This window comes from Aedes aegypti, chromosome 1 (assembly GCF_002204515.2).
Source record: "Aedes aegypti strain LVP_AGWG chromosome 1, AaegL5.0 Primary Assembly, whole genome shotgun sequence".
NCBI classification, from domain to species: Eukaryota; Metazoa; Arthropoda; class Insecta; order Diptera; family Culicidae; genus Aedes; species Aedes aegypti.
The window spans coordinates 199,975,601-200,001,816 of NC_035107.1; the positions used below are offsets into that span (position 1 = coordinate 199,975,601).

The following is a 26,216-nucleotide window of genomic DNA, read 5'->3' on the forward strand; positions in this document are numbered from 1 at the left end:
TATCAGTTCCCAAGAATTGCTTTGTTGATAATGTTTCAAACATTTCAGGCAACTTCATTTTCTATTGAACTCTAACTGCTTTGTTATCCCGTATTCACCGGTTTGTGTCATCACCTTCATTTGAGTGTTTCTCTCGTGTATGTCTCGCGTGGTCGTGATACATGACAAATTCCAATCGAACTAACATACATATACGTCTGTGAAGTGCCCTCCAACAAACCAAACTAACCGGTAGCGGTCGCTGCCAATTAAAACATGCTGCCCAGCAATGATCGACGCCATAATGGCAAAACAAGTATCTTGTCCATTGAACATAGTCAGTCAAACTTATAATTTCTTTCAACCAACAAGGGCGCCAAAGAAATCCAATAATTATGACCTCTACCAGTCACACTAAAAGGTTCCATAGGTGTGTAGTATTGACGGTTATTGCCGCTGCTAGATAATCAACACGACGTGTCAAGAAGAGGTTTATCATGCTCGGTTGAGCGCAGCCCAGCTAAATGGTTGTGTCTTGTCAGTTGATCTAAGCTGAATATTTCCTTAGTTGGGTTCTTTAGCACGTCTCGTGATCACCCGAAGATTCTGAAAAAAGTGCATGCAAATGTGTAGTCGGTCACCTGCTGATGATCGGCGGTTTGATCCGACAGAATACATATTGGGACCGGCGTGAGCCGAATCTTGATGGCCTTGTCTCGTACAAACTTCCTCAAACACTTGGTTCCAAGCCGGTTGTTTGCAGACCTTACATCGAATGGGTGTTTTTGCTTTCGGTTCATTGTTTGCTCAATTGGGCATAATGGTGGTCGTAGAACTACATATTGCTTGAAGTGCTGCCACGATACGGTTAGGTTAACTCAGAATGGTCTACCTAAATATGAGCTGTATTGCTGGAAAGAACCACCAGCAGGTACCGTCATCTTCCATTTCACAATGGTCCGAATCGACAGTTTAGGAGAAAAAAAAGTGATTTTTATCTGTTCCCGTTGATTTTAGGTGTATGATCTCTTCTGAGACAGATCCTTATTGAAATATTAATTTTGATTCAATTTATTATTAGTAAAATTTTAGAAAATGTTATTATGAATAACTTTGTTGAAAACACATTCGATCTAATTCTCCATTTACGCTCAGTCAATCGATTTAGAAAGAATCAAATCAAATGAAACTCAATCATAAGCAAGACATCATACGGTTAGAATAAACCAGAACAGAGAAAAAACCTTTTTGTTGCTAAACCGTCGAATCGGATCATTGTGCATTGGTATTGTATACTTAAATGGCCCACCGGTCTCCGCCAAAGGTTGTCGCAACAGAGCGAGTAATTACTTGCTCACAAGGCGTAAACACGGCAAGGACAATCCATTCATCCCAAAACCATCACCACGGGGAAAGTGTGCAAGTTTCTGTATATACCCTACTTGTGAGTTGTGATACGTACGTAAGTACAATAAGGGGCAAACAGCTTCGGTGTGGAGGAGAGCAATTATGAACGCTTGATGGTGAAGGTTCGCTACTTGGCGGCTCGTTGAAGTCACCCGCTCTGATTTTGGCACAACCAGTAAGCGCAAAGCTTTGCTGCGACATGTGCGCCACTAGGGGAAACTGGAGTAAAGTGCATAATCATTATGCTCGCACATTGTGTGGCTTTGAATATATATTGAATGTAAAAAATATACATGGGCGTAGCTAGAGCTATTGCCCTCCTCCCTTGGCTGATGAAAATAAAAATAAAAAAATAACTGGCTTGTTACACGTGCAGATTTATTTTTAGTTTTTATTTATTTTTAAGAGATGTTCTTCAGAATTCATGTTTACGTCAAAAATATGTCATGATATACTTTTTGAAGTAGGGGGGCTGGGGGCAAGAAGGACACCTTAAAATATATCGGTTCAAATCATGGCTGATTAGCACAATTGCAGTGTAGGGGCAAGCTCACCTCTTATTCTAAATGATGTTATCGATGGATTTCAAAAATATAAGAAATACATGTTGATTTGAGATTTTTGAAAATGTCTCTTCTTATGAGATTTTTCAACAAGGCACGGGGCAAGAAGACCACCAGAGCAAAATGCAACAAACCTTGTATACTATTATTTCCCCACCTAAACGGTACATTCTAGAGTAAGTAAAGATAATAACTGAGGGATAAAAGTTGACTTTATAGTAAAACAGAAATTTTACGAAATTAATTTAGTTTTCAAATTTTTTGACATTTGGCATTTCAACAGACACTGATGATTTCCACGGCAGACTCCCCGATGGATGTTCTATTTTTTCGTACTGTGATATTCTCCGACTCAGCTAGTTGCTTAATGGCCGTAGATAACGGCACGTCAAATCAACCCTGGATACAGCTAGCTGAAATGCTAGCCAAAGATAAAAGCGCTGCACTATGTTGGGTTCCTGCGCATGTGGGAATTGTCGAAAACGAGAAAGCGGATCAACTTGCGGCAATCGGGCGCGGAGATAATGAACTTAATATACCTATCCCTGCGATGGAAGCGAAGAAAATAGTAAAAAAAATATATCAGATACAGCTGGGAAGGCGAGTGGCGAAATTCAAACGATAGTTCTCTTCGGAGGATAAAGAACTCAACGGTTCCTTGGCGGGACAGGAAATCAAGCAAAGAACGAAGGGCAATCACTCGATTGCGTATAGGGCACACCAACATCTCTCATCGCGCAATCTTCTTACGAGACAACAACGTTTGCGAGGTCTGTGGGGAGGAGGTTACCGTGTTGCACATCCTCGCAAATTGTCGCAAATATGATACAGAAAGGCTAGAAGCCAAATTGGACGCGGATATCAGCACTATTCTCAGCAACAACGAAGCAAACGAGGAGAAATTGAAGGAGTTCTTGAAGAAAACTCGATTACTAGATAGAATTTAAGTAATCTGTTAAGCTGTTTCTTTCTTTTTTACCAGAGGCGAATGACACCAGTTAAAACCTCTATAATAAACAATAATAATATTTTTTTGACTGTCGGAATAATTGCTGAACTTTTCTGAAACCTTTTTGAATGTCCAAGATGGTTTATTTTAATTATATTCATTAGGAAACATTGATTTAATGCAATACTAAACAAGAATAATTAAACTTCATTTGATTTTATATGAAAAAAATGTGGTGTCCCTCTTGCCTCATAAGACATACTGTTTTTATACATGCATAACTTAATGCCATAACAACTTTTTCGAAAAAAAAAAATCTTCACAGCTATATTAAACAATTGTAAATCATCAATACTGTGCGGAAAAATCAATATGTTTTGGATTTATTGGGAGTCAAACCTTGTTTTCCAATCTTACATTTTTATAATATTTCGCATTTTTCGCGTTGGCAATTTAAAACATTTTTTTGATTTTTTTGTAGTAAAAATTTTCAACAGCAAAATTTACACAACTCTCAATTAGTACTCAATTTATTCATAATCATAAAAAAAAATGATTTGAGCTACGTAAAATTAGAGATGGCAGTTTTGCCCCATGCCCCCCTACTCCAAGAATTCGATTGAAATCAGTAAGACGAAGATTTTACCAGACATCATTTGAACGTTTTATCAACAGTCCGCAATGTATCTTACGGAGGTTTTTACCAAGCATCTGTTTAGTTATCTTAAAATGAATTCATCCAGAAATTTCGCGAAGAATTTGGCAAGCAATCCTATAAGAGATAACTCCTCGTATTCACCCGGAATTCTGCCTTGGATTCCTTTCAGTTTTCAACTATATCTTTTTTTAGATCGTTCAAAATATTTCTTCAATAACCATTCCAATAATTTAGTCCAGAAAACTGTTCTAGAAAGTCACTCGAATTTCTTTATCGAGTCCTCAGCAATATCTCAAAATATTTTTCCGCATATCATTTCGCATCTCAAATATTTTGAATCGAAAATGTATCAAACTTACTGCTTACGAATATAATAGGTCCATGTATTCAACCATGCAAGAATACTGGATTTATTCTATTTTATTGCATAGAGGCATGCCTTCAAAGTTTGTACGAATAATTTGTGGACACCCTGTACTGGAAAGTTTGTAGGGATTCCTCCAATTATTAATCTAAGATATCACCTTCGGGAATTCTTCACCATTTATGTCTCTTGAGTAATTTTAAGACATTATCCGAACATTTTCTACAGGAATGCTGATTGGGCTTCTTTAAAGAAGTTTGCAAAATTCTCCAGATAATTGAAAATTGTTTAAGAATTTTCCCTGTATATTTTTCCAAGCATTTATTTTCGGATTATTCTGAAAAATATCACATAAAAATATCTTATAACTATTTCTACAAAAATTTCTACGGGATTCCATCAGAGATTTTGTCAAGAATGTAAGAACGAATTTATCCTTTGGGTTATTTTTAAGAATTGCCTAAAAAGTTCATCAAAAAATTATATCATAATGTGAACGAATTCATAAGTTTCCAGAATTTATCCTGAAATACCTAAAGCATTTTATTTTGATTTCTTACAGGGAAGTATAACAAAGTTAATCTAAACTATCTCGCATTGGTATATTCAACAATTAATGCTGTGAATATTTTTTCTCAGAATTCATCAAAATATTGACACAACTATTCTTCTATACTTGGAACATATTCTTCTATACATTAAAACAAAGATCGCAGAAAAAATGGAGAGTTCCTTCGAATTTTATTTTTGTAATTATAACTTATACAGGAATATCTCAAAGATCCTTACCAAAAATTAATCTGCATGAGCCAAAGAATATTTCTGGATGAATTAATTTCTGGAATCTATAAATTTCTGTAAGATATTCATGGAAAAAATCCGGGATAAATGTTTGAAGGACATCCTGAATGTTTTAAGTATTTTTAGAAAAAATAAATCCGGAAAAAAAAAACTTTTGGATGTATTTTTAGGGGTTCGTAGGAAAATATATTTTTTCAGATTTTCATTCAATGCTTTCTTCGGGTTTAGAGACGAATGCTCCTTCTGCGTAAAGCCTCTCAAAGCAAAAAATATAATTTACATATGAATATCTCTAAGATCAGTACCAAAATCTAATCTACAGAATCCAAAGGAAATTGCTCAAGGTATTACTTCTTGAATTCCATATATTTTTGCAAGAGATATGCTCAGAAAAAAAAATCCTGACTAAATTCTAGGAGGACTTCCCGAAAACAAAATCTGAGGTATTTTTATATGAAAATAATGAAGAAGTTTTTATTTATTTATTTATTTATTTATTTATTTATTGCTACGTCTTGGATCAATGCCTTAATCCACCAGACTGTTAATTTAAATACTTAATCCTATGTTTAAAAGTACATTTGGACACATTAAAATCAAAATAACATCCTACATCATTGAATGCCCGCAAACAACTAGACATTGGGCAGTTCTGTCCATAGGTCGTTCTATGCGGTCGTATAACCAGCAACTGCCTCTCGCGGAGCTGCCTTGTCGGTGCGTAAAACCTCAGTTCGTTGGTCAGTTCCGAGCAGTCGATGTTATTGGACAACAAGTCATACACAAATAATCGCTGAATCTTAGTTCGTCTGGACGGGTTTGCGTGAAAAGAAGTAGAAATCTATAAATAAAACTATGGAGAAATCTTTTAAATTATACTCTAATAAATGTTGAGAAGAGCTCATGAGAAAGTAACTATTAGGATTGTCTAAAGGAATCCACAGTGTAGCTCTTATTGCATCTGTGAAGAAATTTTGGAGATCTAGGAGTAATTCTTGATTTTTGGAATACTTGTTGGGGTTAGCTGTAAAAGAATTCTAGAAAAAAAAAAAATTAAAAAAAACATCAAAAGGATTTTACAGTTTTTTAAAAATAATATTGCTGACAAAAGTGTTGGAGAAATCGTTAGACGTGTTTCACCAAAAATCTCTAAAGAAAGTTCTTGATAGAATTGTGGAACATGTAATACTTGGAGTAATACCGAAAGAAATATTTTGACGTGGGATAATTGATAAAATTTATAAGAAATGTTTGAATCAATTTTGAATTTAATTTTGAGAGGAATTCTGAGTGTTATTCCCGAAGAAATTCAAGAGGAAATATTCAAAGAAATCTGATGAGAAATTGAATGTACCATTTGTTGAACTCTTAGAAAAATACTTAAAGGAATCCAGGAAAAAATACTTGAGAAACCGTTTGAGTGGTTTACAAAGGAATCTTTGCAATATATGTTATTTTGCCTTTTCAAGGAATTAGCTAATTTCTTGAAAAAAGCACAACACATGTGCCCGAAATGTGTGTTAAAAGCAAAAATCCGTTTTTATGTTTCATTATATTCCTTCGGTATACCACAGTAATAGGAATGCACTACCGCAATAATGGGACAAAAATGTAGGTTTCATTTCAAAATTAACTTTTTCACTTGTTTATACTCCAGATAACGAATTGTTTTTAACACCTCATATTGCAAAATATGACATTATTTAGATTTTGGAAACTAAGAAATGATTTAAATTTGAATACCATTTGAATAATAAGGTCCTCCATATTAGGATGAATACCCTAGTTATACTAAATGTATCAACTTTACAGGTCGTCAACCAATTGCAACGTTTCATCAATCTGCATAGTGGTTTTCACTTAAAATTTATTTATTCCAGAGAAATTAACAAAGTGCATTTTGTCCCAACAGCGCATATTACCCCAGGTACCCCTAGGTAGATACGTGCGTCATATATCTATATGCCGGCGCGCGTTGAAGTGGACGGCGAGCCTTCTTTGTTGCCATCGACAACGCCAGCAGCAGCCACCCAAACGCTCCTAATGAAACCACTTTCATTCATGAAGCGTCCAAACATGTGGCTGTCGTCGCACCACACTAATCGTCTCACCGCACCTGCTTCAACTGCTACTGCAATGCAGCGCAGTGGCGGTAGGTACGTGCCCACAAAAATGGCAAAGGTGAGGGTGCGCTTTTAAAATTTACTACCGCGTCTATGGATTGATTGCGTTGTCGTTCGAGGAATTGCAGAAATGGCGTAAGTGTCATATTAGAACTCGTATGATATATGAGGGGTGTTTGAAACAAAGTCGATGTATCCGGATATGAGTGAAGATTTGTCGAAAATCGTAGAATTCACACTTTGCTGCGATATACAAATATCCGCAAATTGACGAAGAAAATATGCAATTGAAAATTTAGTTATTGCTTCATTGCTTAATGTTTTTCTGTTTATCTTAGTGAACTAAACCATAATTTTATTTTTACGATATATTACTACTAGAGTTACTTGGGCACTTTCATGATTTACTTTGGTATGTAGAGATTTTTCTTGGCTGAATTGTGTGAAACTTTGCAATAATAAGCATTTTAATACTATATATCACGTATATGGCAACACCAATCGCCTAATAGATCTGACAGTAGCTAAGATACATTGAGTATTCACATTGAAATGCATTTGAGTATCCAAAGGTTGCTTAGAACATGTTGGATACGAAAAGATGCTCCCCTGTCGAAGTGAATCAAATGTACCAAGAATAGGATCTGGCTTCTTATAGTAGTTTTAAGAGTATCACTTCAGTTTTCATTGCAACAATTGAAGATCGAAGAATTTTTCCATATAGTTTTCTAAAAGCTCATCTAAAATATCTTGTTCGTAGAGTTTTTTTAGTAACTCTTCTATAAAATCCAGGTCATAGAGGTTTTTTGTCAGTAGCTCTTTCAAAAATTAAAAAAAAAATCAATTAAAAAATTTTCAACCAGGTTTTATTTTCGGCTTGTTCCTTCCAAGCTAATCTAGGACAGTATTACTGATTTTTTCTTAAATAAATTTCTTCAGGTTTTTAAAATTATCTCATATATCCGATTTCATTAATATCAATGCTCCTCAAAATTTTTTACACATTTCTAGAGAGTTTAGAATCTTAGGTTTAATTTCTAAATCTTCTGAAAAGGAAAAGTAATTTTTTCAAAATTTATCAGCTTTTTGGGTATTTGAGAGAAGAATTTATATTTCAATGGCTGGAAGTGTTTTAAAATGTGTGGTTAAATAATAGAAGAGACTCTTGAGAGAATTTCAGAGATTATTCGGTGCAACATTTTTTCAGGGATTTCATCTTTGAAAACGTCCAGTAATTTAAATAGATAATGGGTGGTATGAACAAAAAGCAGTAAGATTAAGTTTATTAAAGGCTTGGTAGTAAATACAAGTGAAACTCAAATGGAATATGTTTGTGTAACTTATCAGCGTAACTTGAATTCAAATCAAGAGGGGGCTTTAACTATTCCATAAAAAAATCCCTCAAGCAAGGTGCAGGTTTCTACGGGGGGCTAAGACCTCCCTATCCACTACCACCCCCCCCCTTTTAACGCCAATGCTGTCACTAATAAATTTTGAACATACTACAAACAGCATGGTTGGTATCAATGAAGGCAGCATTTACTACAAGACACTGGTAGTTACAGAATCATTCTTTGAGATTGCGGGATTGAATGAAATAATTTACATTTTCGGTGAAAATCGGTAGGAATTTGGTACTTTTTGTGTGAATTTCAATTGAAAATTGAATGGATAGAATTTTTCTCATTTTAAATGATTTGCTGCTTTTTCTAATTTTAATAATTCAGAAAAGCTTTTTTGGCAGTGCAGATTCTTATCAAAATAGGGAAAAATAAGGATGGGTATTAAAGCAATTAAAATCAAAATAATTGAATTTTAACATTTTACTTCATTATTAAAAAAAACATCATTAATATTGTCATCAATTGTCTGTCTTGGTAGTGTTATTCGAACAACATGCCAAGCCGTTTCCATAGGGGACGTTAGCCAGAAGGAAGGACGTTTCGAGTAATACTGTTCCATATGGTATGTCCTCTTCAATATCTATTCCAATTTCTCTTCCTTACGGCATCTATCCATCTAGTTCTAGATTTTAGATATTTAGAAAACCCTATATTTCCATATTGTTTGAAAGATTCTCGACAGTAAGGATGGCACTAGAAGCTGCAATTATTTTCGGTCAAACGCAATTTCTCAGATGTCCTTTCGAATTCGATAGCTTAAATTCGGCCAAAACTAAAAAACAAAGAAGAACTCGTAGAAGAAATAGAAGTTTTATTTCACATTTATCGACCATTAGTGAGGGCACAATTAGATTGAAGCGATTATAAATCCTGCTGCGTTCAGTATCATTGCGAATGGTGTACCGTTTTGTCTCAAATTCCGAACAGACTCAAATTCCGAACACTCGGTTTTTGTATGGCGATTTGGTTGAAATGTTTCGCTGAAATATGTCACCAAATAAGAAGGAAATGGAAGTCAATTGCAATTCAATTTTAACGTTTCCAATGTAATTTTTACCGCGGGAGTAGTGATGACTCTCAAGTTTAAAACCAGTAGAACAAGCTCAGATGAATTTATTTGCGAAATAATTCATTTGATTCTGATTTATTCGTGCTGTTCGGAATTTGAATCAAGGTGTTCGGAATATGAGACAGAATAAACACAGTGTTCGGCATTTGAATCAATATGTTGTTCCATACTTTCACGTAAAAACAATACCAAAACTAATTAAATTAACATTTTTATTGGTACAACCAACAGCTAACAGTTAGACTTTGCGAAGAAATTTAAATTTACACAAATATAAGCCATTTTATGCCAATCAGATGCATTTGAAGTCACTGTTGGCCTTAAGTGTTCGGAATATGAGTCAAAACGGTATAACTGAACCAAAATCATAAAAACGATAACAAGCTTCAAAAGCATTTTTTGGAAAAATATTCTACGGGGAAATGACGAACAATCTGTATTTGATAGTACTCAACTAAGAGAGTGAAGTACTACTCGAAAGAACCAACAGTCCAATCGAGAAGGGTGTAACGTAGAAACTTATGAGAATTATATGTGTGGACAACTTTTCGGGAAGATGTATTTTTTGGCAAAAAGTGGGGAGTAGGTAAAGTAGCACAATTTGCTTTCGTCTGGGAATCGATTTGGAGTGGATTGGGATTGAATCTGGATTGAATCAATATTGCATTCCTAATTGAATATATTTATAATAATTTTAATGGATTTTGATTGACTATGTACTGACATGATTTTTCTTGGATTATTTTTTGGAACTAGAATCGAATAAGCTGTGTTAACCATAAACGATTATTTTGAACGTTAGTGGTGCACATGTTACACCGAAGCCGTAGAAACTGTTGTATGGCCAGATATTATCGAAATTATGTTGCTGTAACATAAAGTGAATGAACTATGCTAGTTATTAGGAAACAAAGAAACAATTGAGTTTTTTTTTCATTTGATAGTTATGATAGTCTGAAGGTTAACGCTATTTTTATTCCTCATGATCATTACTTAACGACGTAACCTATGGAAAATTACTAATAAAAAGTATCAAAATTCCACTACAGATCCGAAAAACTGGGACGATTGTTTTTTTTTCAACATTTAATGACAGGTTATACAAACGCATGCCGGCACCGGTTGTGTTTTTTTGGGGCTGGGCTCAGGTCAATTATCGATTCATGGCATACACTCTCAACCGGGTGGGTTCCCCCCAAACTGTCGCACTTACATCACCCAACTATGCGACCATCCATCGGATCGGTTTGCCAGTTGGCCAAACTGTACCTCCAGACTGTTGTTCCCACCCGCCCGCGGCATGGTGCATACTTTCTGAAACGTGTGCCACACCCTCCTCTGCGCCGACCGATGCCACCACCGACCGCCATACAGTGGCGCGCAATCATACAAAAGTTGGACAAAACCTCAAAAGTGTTCTAAATTGATCGAAAATTATAATTTTCTATCTTTACTTGATGACTGAGGAAATAAAAGAAAATTCAATATTTCAATATTTCGACCAGACGACATTTTCTCATAAAACAAATACTTTGAGGAGTCAAAAAATAAACGGAAACGCAAGTTCAGCTTTCTGATGGCAATTTAAAGGGAATAATAAAAGGAACGAATATTTAGAACAGTATAGTAAATTGTGATCATATTCCTTGAAGAGGTATTTGGATAGACGTCTTGCAGGCTAAGAAGATCTCATGTTACTCGATTGAATGTTAACATAACTCTAAAGCAGTGCTGGGAATGGTAATAGTAGTAGGCTTGATTTTTTGCGAAAATCACGTGGCTCTTCTATTACAGTAGTTCAAAATTGTGAATCTCATCAAGTAGCCTATGTTGGGTACATGAATTTTCTAAATCAGTAGTGTTATTAAAGGCTGTAAATGCGGGAAATGCAGCGGGAAATAGAACATTTTTCTACAGTAGTTTTGAGTTGCCCTTAGCAACGGGTGTTTTGCTGTTTTCAAGGCATTTTGCCTACAGCAGCGATACGCGTGAGTTTCACCGGCTCCGCTGACTGTGATTTGCTACGCTTGCCTACTGTAGTGTGAATTTCAGAACTTTTCCCAGCTCTGCTCTAAGGTAATACTTTTCAGCACCGTTTTGAAAGAGTTTTTGTTGGTAGGTAAAGTAGGCCGTTATGTTAATCATTCTTTTGAAAAAAAAAATAGGCTGATACACAACGGAACTTCATTGATGGTTGCACGTTATAAACAAAATCGCATAAAACCAATAATTCTGGAATAATGAATTTATCGGCTACATCTACGGCACAGGGGGAATTTGGAGCAATCATATTTGGGCATCATTTTGGCCAGATTCTGAAAATCGTAATCAAAACATATCCGTCTGAAACTTTGGAAATTGTAGTACAGAAAAATAAGATATATTAATTTTAGGATTTTCAATGTTTGACGTTTTGTTCCACTGTGCGACGACGACGACGTCGGCCAGGAGCTAGGTTTGGGTGGCCCGGTAAAAATAGATAAAGCGTGCTTCGCAAGTGACAACCGGTTTCGCCATGTTTGCCAACCAAACCACGGCCAATATCGTGTCGCAGTTTACATATGATGGTGGTGTGCAATCAACATATGCACGGAGCGTCGTGAAGCAAGTGAGAAAGTATGTCCGAAATTGGATTAGCCAGAAGGTTAATTGCAGCGTGTAGGCGGATGGACACGACCATCCCTAATGTAAATGTTGAACTATCTTCCACGACGGAGACATTGCAATTCCAATTTTACCGTTGTAAAATGTATGCAGCTATCAATCTGATCAGGGATAATTGTCAGCTCAACGTCCAGCATGTTGCATGATGTTTATCTGGACGAGCGATGCAATTATGGGTTGATATGATAATAACGAGCTTGCAACAGCCTCAACGATAGTGTTGCAGAAAGTTTTGTAATTCTTCAATTCTTCATAGGCGTATTGTAGACAATTTGCCAAATTGGTAAGTATATAATATACATTTAAGTTTTCAAATTCTGACTTAAAATGACAACATCGCTCGATTGTTATCAAAAGAATTAATTATATGGGGATGTTACATTCAAAATACCGAAACTTCACTGAAGTTGAAGTAAATATTGTCTGTCATACAGTCTACCGATACACAAAAGTTAATGTAGCTGACATCCCTGCTCAATAAGAATTAAGAAAAATTTAAACTCCGAAACGTACAACAAGGTGGAAAAACATAATATTCAGCAAAATATAAATAAACTGCCACTTTTATTGAATTTTACATGAAGGGTACAAAATTATTTGGTAACTGGCAGCACTGCTCAAGTTTTATCGATAAATGTCAATAACGTTTCTACAAGTTACTTGAGACGAATTTTAAACATAGTTGATGCGTTATCCATTGCGTTCGGTAACATGAAACAATTACACAGCGTAACAAAAATGACATTTTTGCTTGTCTCAAGGATTAGATTATGTGTCTCTTGTAGATTTAAGGTTGTTGAATCTGATGCCGTTTTCGGAAATGTCCCAGCACGTCACAATTTTAAGCTACAGGTCGCCAAAGTTGCATAAAACACTGGTTCAATTTGTGTTTACATGAAATTAAAAGAATGATTTATCAAATTTTATTGTGATCTAATCCAGCAAGCATGCGAAATAGGACTTAAACTCATTTCAAATAAAGTTTGGTCGGAATTGCACGATAAAACTTGAATAAATCGTTTTTTCCAACATGCTTGCAGTCCCCATACAAAACTCTTCGTTTCTTTTATATAGCAAAATACACATATACACATGAAGTTTCAATGCTATGGCAAATTCAGCAAATAAATTGCCATACAAGCTAACAAACTTGCATGCAAGTTGGCTGATATAATAAAATTTTGCATTTTCAACAGCCAATATCTCAAAAACTAGACGTGCTATGATATTTTTCAGCAACATTTAATTAAGTAAAAAGCGGTATTTTGATGCTTGAGACAAAAACGTGTTCCGCAGTGTTAATTTTTATGGTAGCAACACTGGTCGAACGGAATGAATAAGCCAAATATGCCGAATTCACGACAAGATATCAAAATAGCATATTTCCAGCGAAACAGGAACAGGCCCCTATCATTATCTAATGTTTGTATATATTACAACTATTATTGAAAGCAGGTAACACAATTCAAGTATTTTTTGTTTTTATTTAAGTGTTTTTAACTGACGCTAGCTCAAAAATAAAATTTTCAGGTAAAATTTAAAAAAGTGGAAAATTTACACTAGGATTTATCATCCTACCTTCCTATCTTCTCTGGCGTTACATTTCTATTGGGGCAGAGCCTGCTTCTCAGCTAAGTATTCTTATGAGAACTTGCACAGTTATTCACTGAGAGCTTTAGCATCTTTTTTATTTTCCTTGGGCTCTGAGGGCTTTGAAAACCATATATGAGGTTGAAACTGCATAAAATATGGTTTGGAAAATGTGAGAGTTCTTTGTTTGGAGCAGGGGAAAGCCTGTTTGAGTTGAGCTTCTCAGATCTATATCACTTCTCTAATAAATTGAAAAAAAAAAATGAATCTGCAGATGATAAGCCGCAATTTAATCGTGTTCATGTTAATTATCTCGAGAAATAGTCTTCCGACTTCTGGACGGTTTGTTTTGCACAAATATCTTAAAAAATAACTATCAAAGTGCTCCAATGCGATTTCCACGAAAAGTGGTACAGTTCGAAAAGGTGCTATAATAGTTTTTAGTGGCACGATGGTGAACTAGAAACAACGATAAGTAATCAAAAGATGTTTATTCTCGACTACACACATGTTGCTAAAAGTGTTGAGGGCGGTAAAACTCGTAAGAACCGCAAATCAAATAAAGAAGGGTGCATATCAGATGACCAGTATGTCCATTTCGCTGAAATGTAAAAAGTTATGACAATTATGAGTGCAAAAAACTTTTCGGGGCATTGGACTATTCGGGTAAACGGGGTATTCGAGGAACAAGCATTCGGGAAACTTCATTAAAAATCAATTTGAGATGTAATCGGCTCCGTTACGCCTAATGACTCGTGAGCCCTGAAGAAAGGACAGCTAAAAAGTTTTGCTCGATAATATTATTTTCTTCAGATCCTTCGTACTAAATTGTTCTATCAATCTAAAAGCTGATAGTCATCCACCTAGGTCTTTTCTTTTCAAACCTTCAAAAATGTTTTTTTCACGTTTTCACGATCATTCAAGTTCGATAATAATGTGGTTTCATGATTGCTTGTGAGGGGACACAGGGAGGCAAAATTGCGTCCCATAGCCGTTTACAACACTTATTAAAGGGGAGAGGTAATGCAGGATTCCGGTAGAGCCGTGAGGTTAGGTTGAAAATGATTATAAATTTTTTAGAGTGATATTTTCACCTCTCATCCATTCTGACACCCATATTGGATTTGATAATCATGGTTATTTGCAATCTTGTAGTAGATCCGATATTTTGGAATCTGATTCAGCACTACACACTTAAATTATTTTACGGATTCCTGTAAAATCTCAACAGCTGAACAGTTCGGTGAAATAAATTAACGGAGTACGGTAAATTTTTACAGTATTCCGTTAAAAATCACCGGAATCCGTAAAATTTCGACGGAATTACGGTGTTTTATTTCACCGAACTGTTCAGCTGTTGAGATTACGGTGAAATTCACCGTAAGAGCTTAGTGTGTATACTGCCCATAACTGTATATTTGTAACATTCTACAGAAGTAGGCATTGAGTAAATGGAATACCAAGTGTGCATTTTATAGCAGTATGGGAGGAAACTAAAATTTCTAAAAAATATCAGGAACTCAAAACTGCTTATTTGAGGCTGATATTTTGTACAACTCATATTGCATACTAGGTGGATTGTCAGAAATAATTCTGATAGAAATTTCATTGCTGTTACATTACGAGGCTCATGTATAATCTCAATGTGACTATTATGCGATTATAATTACCAATTATATATTATTATAATTACATTGCAGTTATGGGCAGTATATATTTAGTTCCATCTATGGGTAGCCCGCTAGTTATAGAACGTCTACTAGATGCCATCTTTCAGCATATTCGAAATTTATGACATATTTTTATTTTAAGTGCTCCGTTTTGTCTCAAATTCCGAACGTGACTAATATTCCGAACACGCGACGCGACTATTCCGAACACGCGACTATGAACAGCGATTTTTCATTTAAATATTCGAAATTTCTGCAGAGGATGATCAGTTTATGCTAAGTTCAAGTCCTCCATATTGAAATGTATTGAAAATATTTATTTTATGCTTTAAACTCGCCACTGTTCGGATTATAAGTCATGTTTGGAATTTGAAACAATAGTACTACCAGTCATATTTTTTATATTAGACTTCTGAGAAATCTTAGATACCTTTTATAATTTGCTGAAATTTCTTTTTTTTATCTCACACCTGATTTGATACATATATTCTTCTTTTTATTGATTGCTTGTATGACATTAAATCTGCATGGCATTAGCGGTTTCAGGTCGAACTGCGGTTAGCTTATACTTTATACAAACAGTGTGGCCAAATATTTAAAAAAATCATGTTATTAATTAGTAGCTTTTATCCACTCCATCATCATTGAACAAATTGACTATGTGGTTCAATTTTTTATGGTTAATCACAGAAATACGTATCATTTATGAGAGCTTAAGAAGGTCTTCCAATATCGAAATTCGCGAATCTTACCGACTTTGGCTCAAATAACAGCTTCGATATGCAATAAGGAGCAAGTCAAGCGTATTCCACCTGAGATAAAGCAATGACGTCAAAATGGGAGCGTCCACTATTTAAGGTAAGAATGCACTTTCCTACTTATAGTGCTATCGAAGATGCACACGAGGGAACCGGTTCGTCGGTGCGATCGATTGCGAAACCGCGACGACAATCATGATCATGAGTGTGGTGCGATGATGGTTGTTGCTTGCATACATACCCGAGCAGAAGAACATAGCTGCAAAATACCAAATTAAGATATTCCATACCAGATAATTTTCAATACTTAACACCTGAATAAGGTCTGACAGAGCCAGTCTTGGGAACTGTGACCACAATTCACCACAGTTCATCGATTCTGCCATTCCACCAAAACACAAAGCAGCAGCAGCATCAATACCATCAGGCGTTGCGCTGCCAACGGTTCACACACTGCTTGACTGTTTTTGTCTCTCCACTATGACCATTTTCGGGCAGCCATTACAAGCTGAATGATTGAAAAAAGTGTTAAATCATTCAATCGCTAATATTTCGCTTGTGTTTTCAACTAATTGAAATCTATTAGCTCTAACAGAAAGACCACAATCATTCCGTTACGATACATATAAACAAGTTCAATTTCATACTGCCTTTATCGAGCAAAAATGCAAAACCCCGAAAACCGCAAAAATCGTGTCACCACTGTGCTCGAGTCATTTCGCATTCGGGGTTGAAAAACGTCAGGAAGAAGAAGATTACATTTTTTGAAGAGCCGTGACATTTTTTGTTTTGAACCGTCATGGTTTGCTTTGGATTTTGATGGTCGTGTAGAAAGATGTAAATGTAGAGGCGGTAAATGTTTGCTCCAGTACTTTTCTCATCCCTGGACAGAGCCCTAACCTCAAATATTATGTTGTTCATATTCTACAAACACCAATCTGCTTATTGGATCAGGTGTTGCAATACTCAAAAAATACATGATTAATTTTCATATAGAAGTGAAATGTTTCAATAGTTGTTCAATACCTCAAGCAATCCTCAATAGCTTTCCAATAACTGAGGTATTTTTAATTGTTTTAAACAATAGAGGAATGGACAATACCTAGACTAGTGAACACTATTTTCTAGCTACTAGTTATTCGTTCCTGCTCGGGTACTGCAACTGCTGCATGCAGTGGAGAATTGAAAGGGCGGTGAGCGATCCGTAAAGGATGCGTTTGTGAGTAGCACTTGTCTGTATGCAGCGCGGTGCATGATTGCATCGGACAAATTGACTGCACCGTGCCCGTCACCAGCAGTGAAGGCATCGTATAGTTGGTAACGGCCTTGAACCCATATGTAATGGTTGGCTTGTCATCTCTTTGCAAGAAGAACGATTTCCAGGGAAATCCCCATTCCAGAAACATTAAACACTAGATATACACTCTTATGAATATAGATAGATGATAACCATAGAGTGTACTTTGACTAATGATGACACCGTGTTCAGAATAATGATCAATAAAAATTACCCACGTACAGAAAGCATACATAAGGAACAGCGTTAATTGAATGACATTCCAAAGAACACTGAATCCGATGAGAATCGTAAACAGAACATTGAAGAGTCAATGCCTGTGAAAAATGACAAGCACCGTAAATCGATTCACACTTTGCCAATCTTTAAGATGCCGCCTACAGCTAGAAGGTTGAATGACTAAATTCGTGTGCACTTGACCAGCAGTAACATCAGTAGTGGCGCAGTGGCCACCAAACAGCAGCATCAAGGCCAATTTAGCATCTAAGCTCGAAAGATCATTGCTGTCCAAAATCAAGGCTATCCAAGTGGTGTCTGTTTGGCTGATATTGTTGAGCTCGATGTATGTGCGGGGGTTGCGCGTGTATGCACAGCTGGAAGAAAATACGAAATTCGCATCGAGTGCGCCAGTGTGAGGTAGAGCACTTTCTCGTCACGTGACCCGCTGCACATACGCGTCAGTAACCTCTTGGAAATCTACTCGTTATTGCTTTCCATCGCAGGCGCTGCCGCCAGTGCTAAACACATAGGCGTGCGAGGGGAGAACTAAGAGCCTCCGTCGACCATATATGTGTTGAATGTGTCAACTGCATTGTGACTAATTTCTAGTCATGCAGTAGGCCAGGATTTCCCAACCGGTGATTTTAATACTTTTATAAATGTCAGTCATAGTACTTTTAAAAATTGAAGGATCATTGCCAGATTCAACTTCTCGGCATCTGCCGTTCAAATCCGTCATCTACACAGTCGACTCTTAAATATCTCAATATCAAACATTTTTTAATGAACACTAGATTGAAAATCACTCAGTTACCAGGAAAATTAAAAACAAACAGACGTCATTTCGTCTTCGCAAATTGTTTTGAGTCCCTAAAATCGAGTCTAGTACTATGGAGATGTAGAACTTCGAGATGTGGAGAGTCGACTGTATACTCAGAAAATTCATCATGTAAATGTACAGTTAAACAGGTGCAGGAATGTTTATTTATATTGTAATCAGCTCAGAAAAGTTAAATTAAATAAATGTGGCACCTAAAATTTATCAATAAATCACATAGAATTGATTGCATATCATTAGAATTTATGTGATTTTTTATATATATTTTTTGCAGATTTAATCAAGTTTATTTCAGAAGATATCCATAAAAAATCCTGGCATATTTTCTGTTTTTCCTGGTGGGAGTTCTTTTAGCGGAAAACTTTCGGGGTTTATTCCATTCAAACCTTTGGCGTAAATCCCTCAGGTAACAAGATTATTGATTGATTTATTGTGAAATTCTCGACAAAACTTTGATGAAGTGGTTCTTTGTATTTTACAGAGAGGAGATTATTTCAATTTGATCATTATGAATTGATTTAAGGTGAAGATAAATCGAAGCCAAACCTCAGATTTTCAAGAGCACGGATCTGGAGAACCAAATATCCGTTTGAGCTGAAAACCTAATCGATTGGTCACTCGCTGGTGGTGACCAATCGATTAGGTTTTCAGTTCAAACGGATGTTTGGTTCTTCAGATCCGTGCTCTTGAAATTTTGAACTTTGGCTTCGATTTATCTTCACCTTAATTCTGAAAAGCTGACAGTTGACGTTTTATTTCAAGAACTTTCACTTTTAACGGTCTGCATGATGTTTATAGAACTTGAAATGAGGCCGCATCTTGAAAAAGGTTGGGAACCACTATCCTAGATAATGACAGTCAATCTGTGCACTCACTGACCGCTTCTGGATGAATTGCAATTGGTTAATGGGTTTATGCGCCCGCATATTATCCGTACAAGCTTTGAAAAAATGTCTCTGTGCAATTCAGCTGAACGAATTCAGCCTTTCTGCATGGTTCAATATATTGACCTATTTTGCTCGTGAACAGTAAGTTTGAAATATTTACGATTTAAAATACTTGTAAACCAAGTCAAATGTCGTATAACGAATGTTGTTTTCAACTTCTATGACGGAAGAAAAATGTAGATCATTTCAAATATAAGTATGACGTTTTAATCAATCTTTTTCAGATTAAAGAAAAAAAAAAACATCTTTAGAATGGCGAGCTCCTCTTAGGAATAACATCCCCTAAAAAAATCAATTTGCTTATCTCGGTAGGGTTGATGTTCCAATAGTGGAGTGGAGGTACTAAGTCCGATTCAACTTCATTTACCCACTCAAAACCCAAAAAGCTTAATAAATGCACACATTTGAGTTTTAACGGGAAGTAACGGCCATTTACTTACCGAGGAAAATAATTAAATCGCAGTAACCAACATTGGTAATCATTGTTGCACAATGATACCTTCATAATTAATACACTGTTTCTTTAGTTGCGGTATATTTTTAATTTGTATTTCTATAGTTACGGTACCCGTTGAATTTTGAAGGAATTTTAAGGCTAAGTAGCCCGTCATTCGTTCTGGCAGCAATGATGATTTTTCAGCTTGCATTTGAAAGTGATAAAACTCATTCTTGATAGTTTATATTGACTTGAAAATTGAAAAAGTATCACTGTACGCGCTAACATGCATAAAGTATGCTGATACTTTTCAGCTGTGTCAGTGCAAAACCAGCACAAATATGTTGACACCTTTCAAACATTTCAAAGATTTTTACACATGTTAAAAACAAGCAAAGGAAATGTAAATGTTTTATTCATTGTGGCAATTATAAGTTGATGGTAATGCCGATACATGTAGAACGAACCAATCAAACTGTATTTAATAAATGTTATAACAAAAAATGTACTTATGAAATAATCAATAAAATTCTGAAACTCGATAATATTAACCTTGTCGTATATTGTTATTTTCGTGCACAAACCGGACCAAAAGGCTCCTTTCCGGAATCGCATAACGAAACAACGAACGTTTCCATCTGAGTTGCCACTGCTAGCTCAGAGAAAACCGATCGGCCAACGCGCAAACCGGACCGAAATGTCACATTCCGAAATCACATAAAAAAACACGAACGTTCCCATCTGAGTTGCCAAAACGCACTCTAAATCGAATGAGTTTAGTAACTAGGAAAAAGTTAAAAAGATAATCCCTTAACACCCCACTTATTTTCAAAAAGAGACTTTTTCCATTAAAAAATTTTTGTAGTCGAAATCTAGATTAAAATTTCAAAAGTTTTTGTTTGCGTTATAATCTCATTTAAATATACTTGAATACTTAAATACTTAATATTGTTTCATAGCTTTGTAGTTAAATGTATTTAGCCTAAAAAATTCTAACAAAAATGTTTTGAAACGTTTTCAACATCAAGACTCCACAATACTTTTTTAATAGACATCCCCTATCACATAATGTAGCCCACAATCTTCCGAACAAATCAATCATTTTAGATGAATGATTTTAGATCGACTTTTGACGTTTTTATGACTTGTCAAACATGTTTGAGAAGTTCAATTCCTTAAAATCCCACGGGTCCTCTACACCCCATTTTACGGTATATAATTAATTGTTATCAGCCAAAACATTAAATGCAACTGGTAATGTTTTTATTTTCACATGACTCACATGTCTGACTATTGCAAAACAACCAAAATACTAAAAATTTGTCAATTGTTCAATCGAAGGCTTTTCGATGACAGCTATCATGTGACCTGAATTAAACTTGTGAAGGGATCTCTGGAGCAGTTGTAATTCTAGATAAAATGTTAACATGTACAAGGCAATGTGTCAACGGCAAAGCTCAAATGTTGCCACATGTATCAACGGCAATGGCAAAGCTCAACTTACTTATCAGAAAATAGAAAAAAAAATTATAAAGGTTTTCATTTCACCATCAATTCTGACAACATGACAGAAGCAATCGTATGGTGCTGATGCTGCTTTAGTGCTTGAGCTTTGAACACTTCCCTTTTCTAGAACGTAGATGTCGTGGTCGTGCAGGCCAGTTAGTACCACCTGAGAGAGAGAAGACAGCTGGCTTAGATTGCGATCTCCCACAAGTCAAGGGAAACCAGTCACCAAATGTCACTGGAAAACCGCACATTCGGAGGGAAGAGCGGTAAAAACCGTCAAAAATCAAGTAATCAATTAAAATTTCTAGGTATTTTTCGATCGTTTCATATTAAAAAATATGAATAACTGAATATAGCTGTGTGTTGGCAGACTGCTATTATTTTTTATATGCATATCCTTTTTCATAGTGAACAACAAGAAGCAAATATGATTTTAACCAACATAAGCTCATCTGACCATTGTGCACAACCCAAGATTTAAAGAAAGAAGTCGAAAAAGGCAAGAAAACATGTCAACTATCAGCGAGCTGTCTCCTCTCTCTCAGATGGCCATAATCGCTTGCACTCTTAAAATCGTTACAGTTAAGTTACACAGTTTTGTATTAGAGCTATATGCCTTTATATTTTCATTCCTTTTCACTCACAGTTTGTTCACTTTTCTATTGAAAATGCATTAGAAAACCTGAAATGCTGCATTGTAAAGTTGAGTGTATATACAATGGCTGCTATGATGAATTTTCACCTTTTGCTCACCAGTTTTCAAAATAACGTCCAAGTAAGATGGGCCTTAATCAGATGGAACTTCATTAGAAAACAACTAATAAATCAATCGAAAACGAGCAGCAGTTTAAATCATACTGGCGTTCGGCGACGAATAAGGTCGATGAGACCACAGTGCAAAATTTTATGGAAGGGGTTAACCTGAAGGCACGGCAGTTCGGATTTGGCAAACCAAACTAATAAACGAACATGTTTTTTTTTAAACATGGACTAAGCTACCAGAAGAAAATAGGAAGGTTTTTGTATCATGAATTTTGTCTGACGGATACGATTGTCAACCAATTTTTGCGCGTTACAGTCTTTATACGAATTATAATATGTGTCCGTTGTCTAGTGTTAGTATATAGGAACAGCATGTTCAGCCTCTGACTAAAGATGGTCTAGATAGACTTTTTTGTAATTCCGTTGCATATCAGCCTACTTTTCATCAAAAGAATGAAGAACATAACGGCCTACTTTACTCACCAGCAAAAACAGTACTGAGAAGCAGTTCTGTATTGAGAGCTGGCAAATTGATATCTGAGTGCCTCCATCGAATTGCTATGGATTTCTCACTGATTGCTCAAGTAGCTTTTAATTCTACATACTTAGAACGATGCTAACTCGACTCAGGTGATGAATTTTGAGTGAAAATAGGTTCGACGCTAGAAACAATTCAACTATAACAACATTTTTTGTAACGACAAAAATTTTTTCATGCAGCTCGTTGCAAAACTCTATTTATTCAGCACTCGCCGTATTTATCCAACTCGATAAGTCTCGTTGAATAAATGTACGACTCCTGCTGAAAAAATCTTCATTTTTGCAACTTGTTGCATAAATAACTACTTTTTTTTTACTTTAACGTTTATTTAACAGGCTCAAGCGCCACTAGGCATAACGGAGCCGAATTCAATTGATTTTTTTACAAATTCATAATTGCTTCTTAATAATCTATATTAGTTTTGGGGAAATAACTACTTAAATTGCATTTGTTTTTGACTATAGCTTACATCGAACATCCTGATCGTTAAAAAATTGTGCAGGGTGTAGAACCACCTGGGCATTTCCATAATTTATTTTGGCATGGGATTTTCCTCGGTCAAATTGTCTGAAACTTTGCTAGGAAGTGCTTCAGTACGACATAAATTTGGGCAAAATTTGAGCTCTGTAGCTTTCAAAAAAAAACCTAATACCCAAGTGAATCAAAAGTGCCAAGAATAGGCTCCGGGTCCCTAACTCTAGAAATGTAAAGTTCTCATGCGACATTTTTATAAATATAATCTACTGATACTCGACTTATGTGCGTTACTTGGCCGTGCGTCTAGTGTCTTCAGGCATTTAATTGCATCATGTCAAGGGGTGTATGGTGAACTTTTCGTCAGAAATGTTTTCCGACTGCGCTCCCTCCAAAGCATTAACGTGTAGGTGTCTTTTGAAACCTGTACACACCTATGTCCAAAACTCATCGCTTCGCACACTCTCCGAAATTCGACGGACAGTAACAGAAAATTTCGGTCAATTTACCGTCTGCACTTCGCGAGAGAGTAAGGAAAAAAAACGGCGCAGCCGATTTAAAGAGATATGAAATATGTGTAGACGCGAATATGAAAATTTCGACTGCCCATTCAATCTTCGGCGCACGACCGCGGCCAATACAGCCGTGTCCCATTCTCTTTTGTGCCCCACCGGACTCTACACAATCACAAGGCTAGTAAGCGGTAAGGTAACGCAGGCCACACAGTTCAAGGCCTTTCGCATCTAGACAAACTGACGCGCGATTGATCGTAACCGAACACCGAATCTCAGGTAGGTCAATCGTTTCGGTCAGAAAGCGAATTGAAACTTTCACAAAATGCGCTCCGGCGCGCCGTATGCTAATCCGGTTCGATTGGGTCGTCGAATTTTTGTGGATCCGTCAAGCTGCCTTGTTAGAGGATTTGTGACCGAATCCGGGAGGTCAACCGCTGCTCGAACTTAGGCGGAGATAGGCGACCTGAGCCGAAGAAAATTACTGGTGGGTCCCACCTGGATAAGGTATGAGCCCTGCATAAGAGGTATAATACATGAAATAATTGGGCTTATTCTGCTCGGAGAGTGAGGCGAGACGAGTCGCTCTCACCTCGAGTGACGTGAAACGACTAATGTTAAACAAATGGGAGCGAGTTGACAATTGTCTTCTCGTTCGACTCCACATTTATATAGGAAATCCAATAGAACATGGGTCTGTTATACGATTATGGGCAGTCAAGCAGTCCTCAATAGTGTTCGAAAATCTCAATTGGTATTTTTAATTGTTTTAAGCTGTATGTTTAATACTATAATAATACCAAATGAGGTGTGGGCAATACCTGAAGTACTGAACAATACCTATTTATGGTATTATGCCAAAACACTAATTGAAAACATATTTTGATGTTGTTATTTCATCGTATATGATAACTCAATGTGATAATTTTCTGATCTAGTTAACAGAAATAATAACAAAACATGAGATCCAAATTTTGTTTGAAAATAAACAGAATAATAACAAATTTTAATAGCACCATATCAAACCGAAAAGCATCAAAATAGGCAATCAATTAGTTACTTGGTATATTGCGAAATTTCAAAAAAAAAAAAAATGAAAACAAAATTAGAAATTATTAACGTGTTATGTTATCTTAATAATTGGATCTACTTCAGGAAATATCAAAAGTAGTCTTTCATTTGTGGCAGGAACAAAACAGAAGAGGAAGGAACAAGAAAAAATGGTAAGATCGTTCAAGATTTTATAACTAATGCAATCAATACGTTATGAAAAACAAAATTTGATATCATTTTGATAATCAGATTCTGCTCGGTTAGATAGGCGCGAGTTATTTGTCCCTGCTCGGGGACCGTTTGCACATGGATGAATCGATTTCTCTACTCACCCAAAATGTACTTGGAACCGAGCTTCTGGAGGTTGCAGAAATGGTAGTAGCAGTAGAGGATGGCCGAGCATCGAACGATGGTCATCAGTATCACATCGATTCCGTTCTGTTCGACCTCTTCGCACCGAAACGCTTCATCCGGACTGACCGAACTGAACCGCCAGCTCGGGCAAGGTCGTCCGGATCCGGAACGTGACGAGCTCTGCTGGAACGGATCCGCACTTCCTTTGTCGAATGTTATAATGCATGCCGTTAGAGTCACCAGGGCCACTATCACTTCCCATGGGTGCGATGCACAAAATTCACCGTGCGCTCGAAATAACCGACCGACCTTCATTTTTTCTTCTTGACCCGAAGCACTTTCCCGCGCTGAGCTTTTCTCCGAGTCAGTCAACAAGGACAATTCGGAACGCACTGGTTTAACTTGAAATTTCGGCTCAACTTAGGTTGAACCGAGTCGACTGGATAGTGGACACTGACTGCACTAGGCGACACGCACGCACTCTCTCACGGCTAAAACACACACGGGGCGCGAAGCAACACCGAGTAGCACTTCTTCACTGCAGCACTGCTCAGGTGATACTGAAGAAGAAGACGCCGCCGCTGAACGCGTGCAGGCGGGCTCGCGAATTGGCAGGTATGGTGGATGGTATATTGGTACTGCCACCGCATTCACACCCGGACTCAGGAGAAACTGCTTTTGCTCGCTTGTTGCTGCTGCTGATGTGTGATGGTTGCCTGCAGAAGAAACAGATCAGTGATCAGTAGCTGATTAGGGTGAACTGATATGGGATAAAAGGCATGTAAGGATGTTCTATAATGTGTATAACTAACTTTTTTTTGAAGTAATCAGAGCTATAGACAGTAGAATGATGCAAATTTGGAAGTTGCTGCTTTCCTATGCTGAAACGATGTCAATTATGATGAAAATCATTCTCCAAAAATTTGAAATGATTTAGAAGAAATTTGGTTGTGCACACGCCCGTTGATGTTTATATGGAAATTACTATGGAAAAGGCAAACCTTTTGTGTTCAGCCCTCTAACTGCTCGTCATAATAATCTATTGAAAAATGAACATACTCTTCTCATGTGATTTTTTCCCAGCTGCAACTTTGCCAAAGTCCACATTTTGATTGGACGTAAGGATAATTTGTTATCATTGATAACAAAGGCTAAATCATGCTGAGATGATCATTCAATTACTTTCAGAGCAACACTGCTTTTTTGTTGTAGAACATAGTAGCCTGGATTACTTACTTAGATCCAGGGATTGAATCCTGAGAAAACTGAGAGAATC

General features: G+C 36.5%; 1 protein-coding gene across 1 annotated transcript in view; it reads right to left on the reverse strand.

Annotated features, from left to right (window-relative positions):
- Positions 1-26,216, reverse strand: part of LOC5571790 (3-hydroxy-3-methylglutaryl-coenzyme A reductase) — a 182,498-nt gene that overhangs the window by 60,030 nt on the left and 96,252 nt on the right. Inside the window, exon 2 of the mRNA XM_001659873.2 lies at positions 24,919-25,656. Within this exon, the coding sequence (XP_001659923.1) occupies positions 24,919-25,255 (337 nt within the window). The 5' untranslated portion in view covers positions 25,256-25,656. The remainder of the gene's footprint in view (positions 1-24,918; positions 25,657-26,216) is intronic.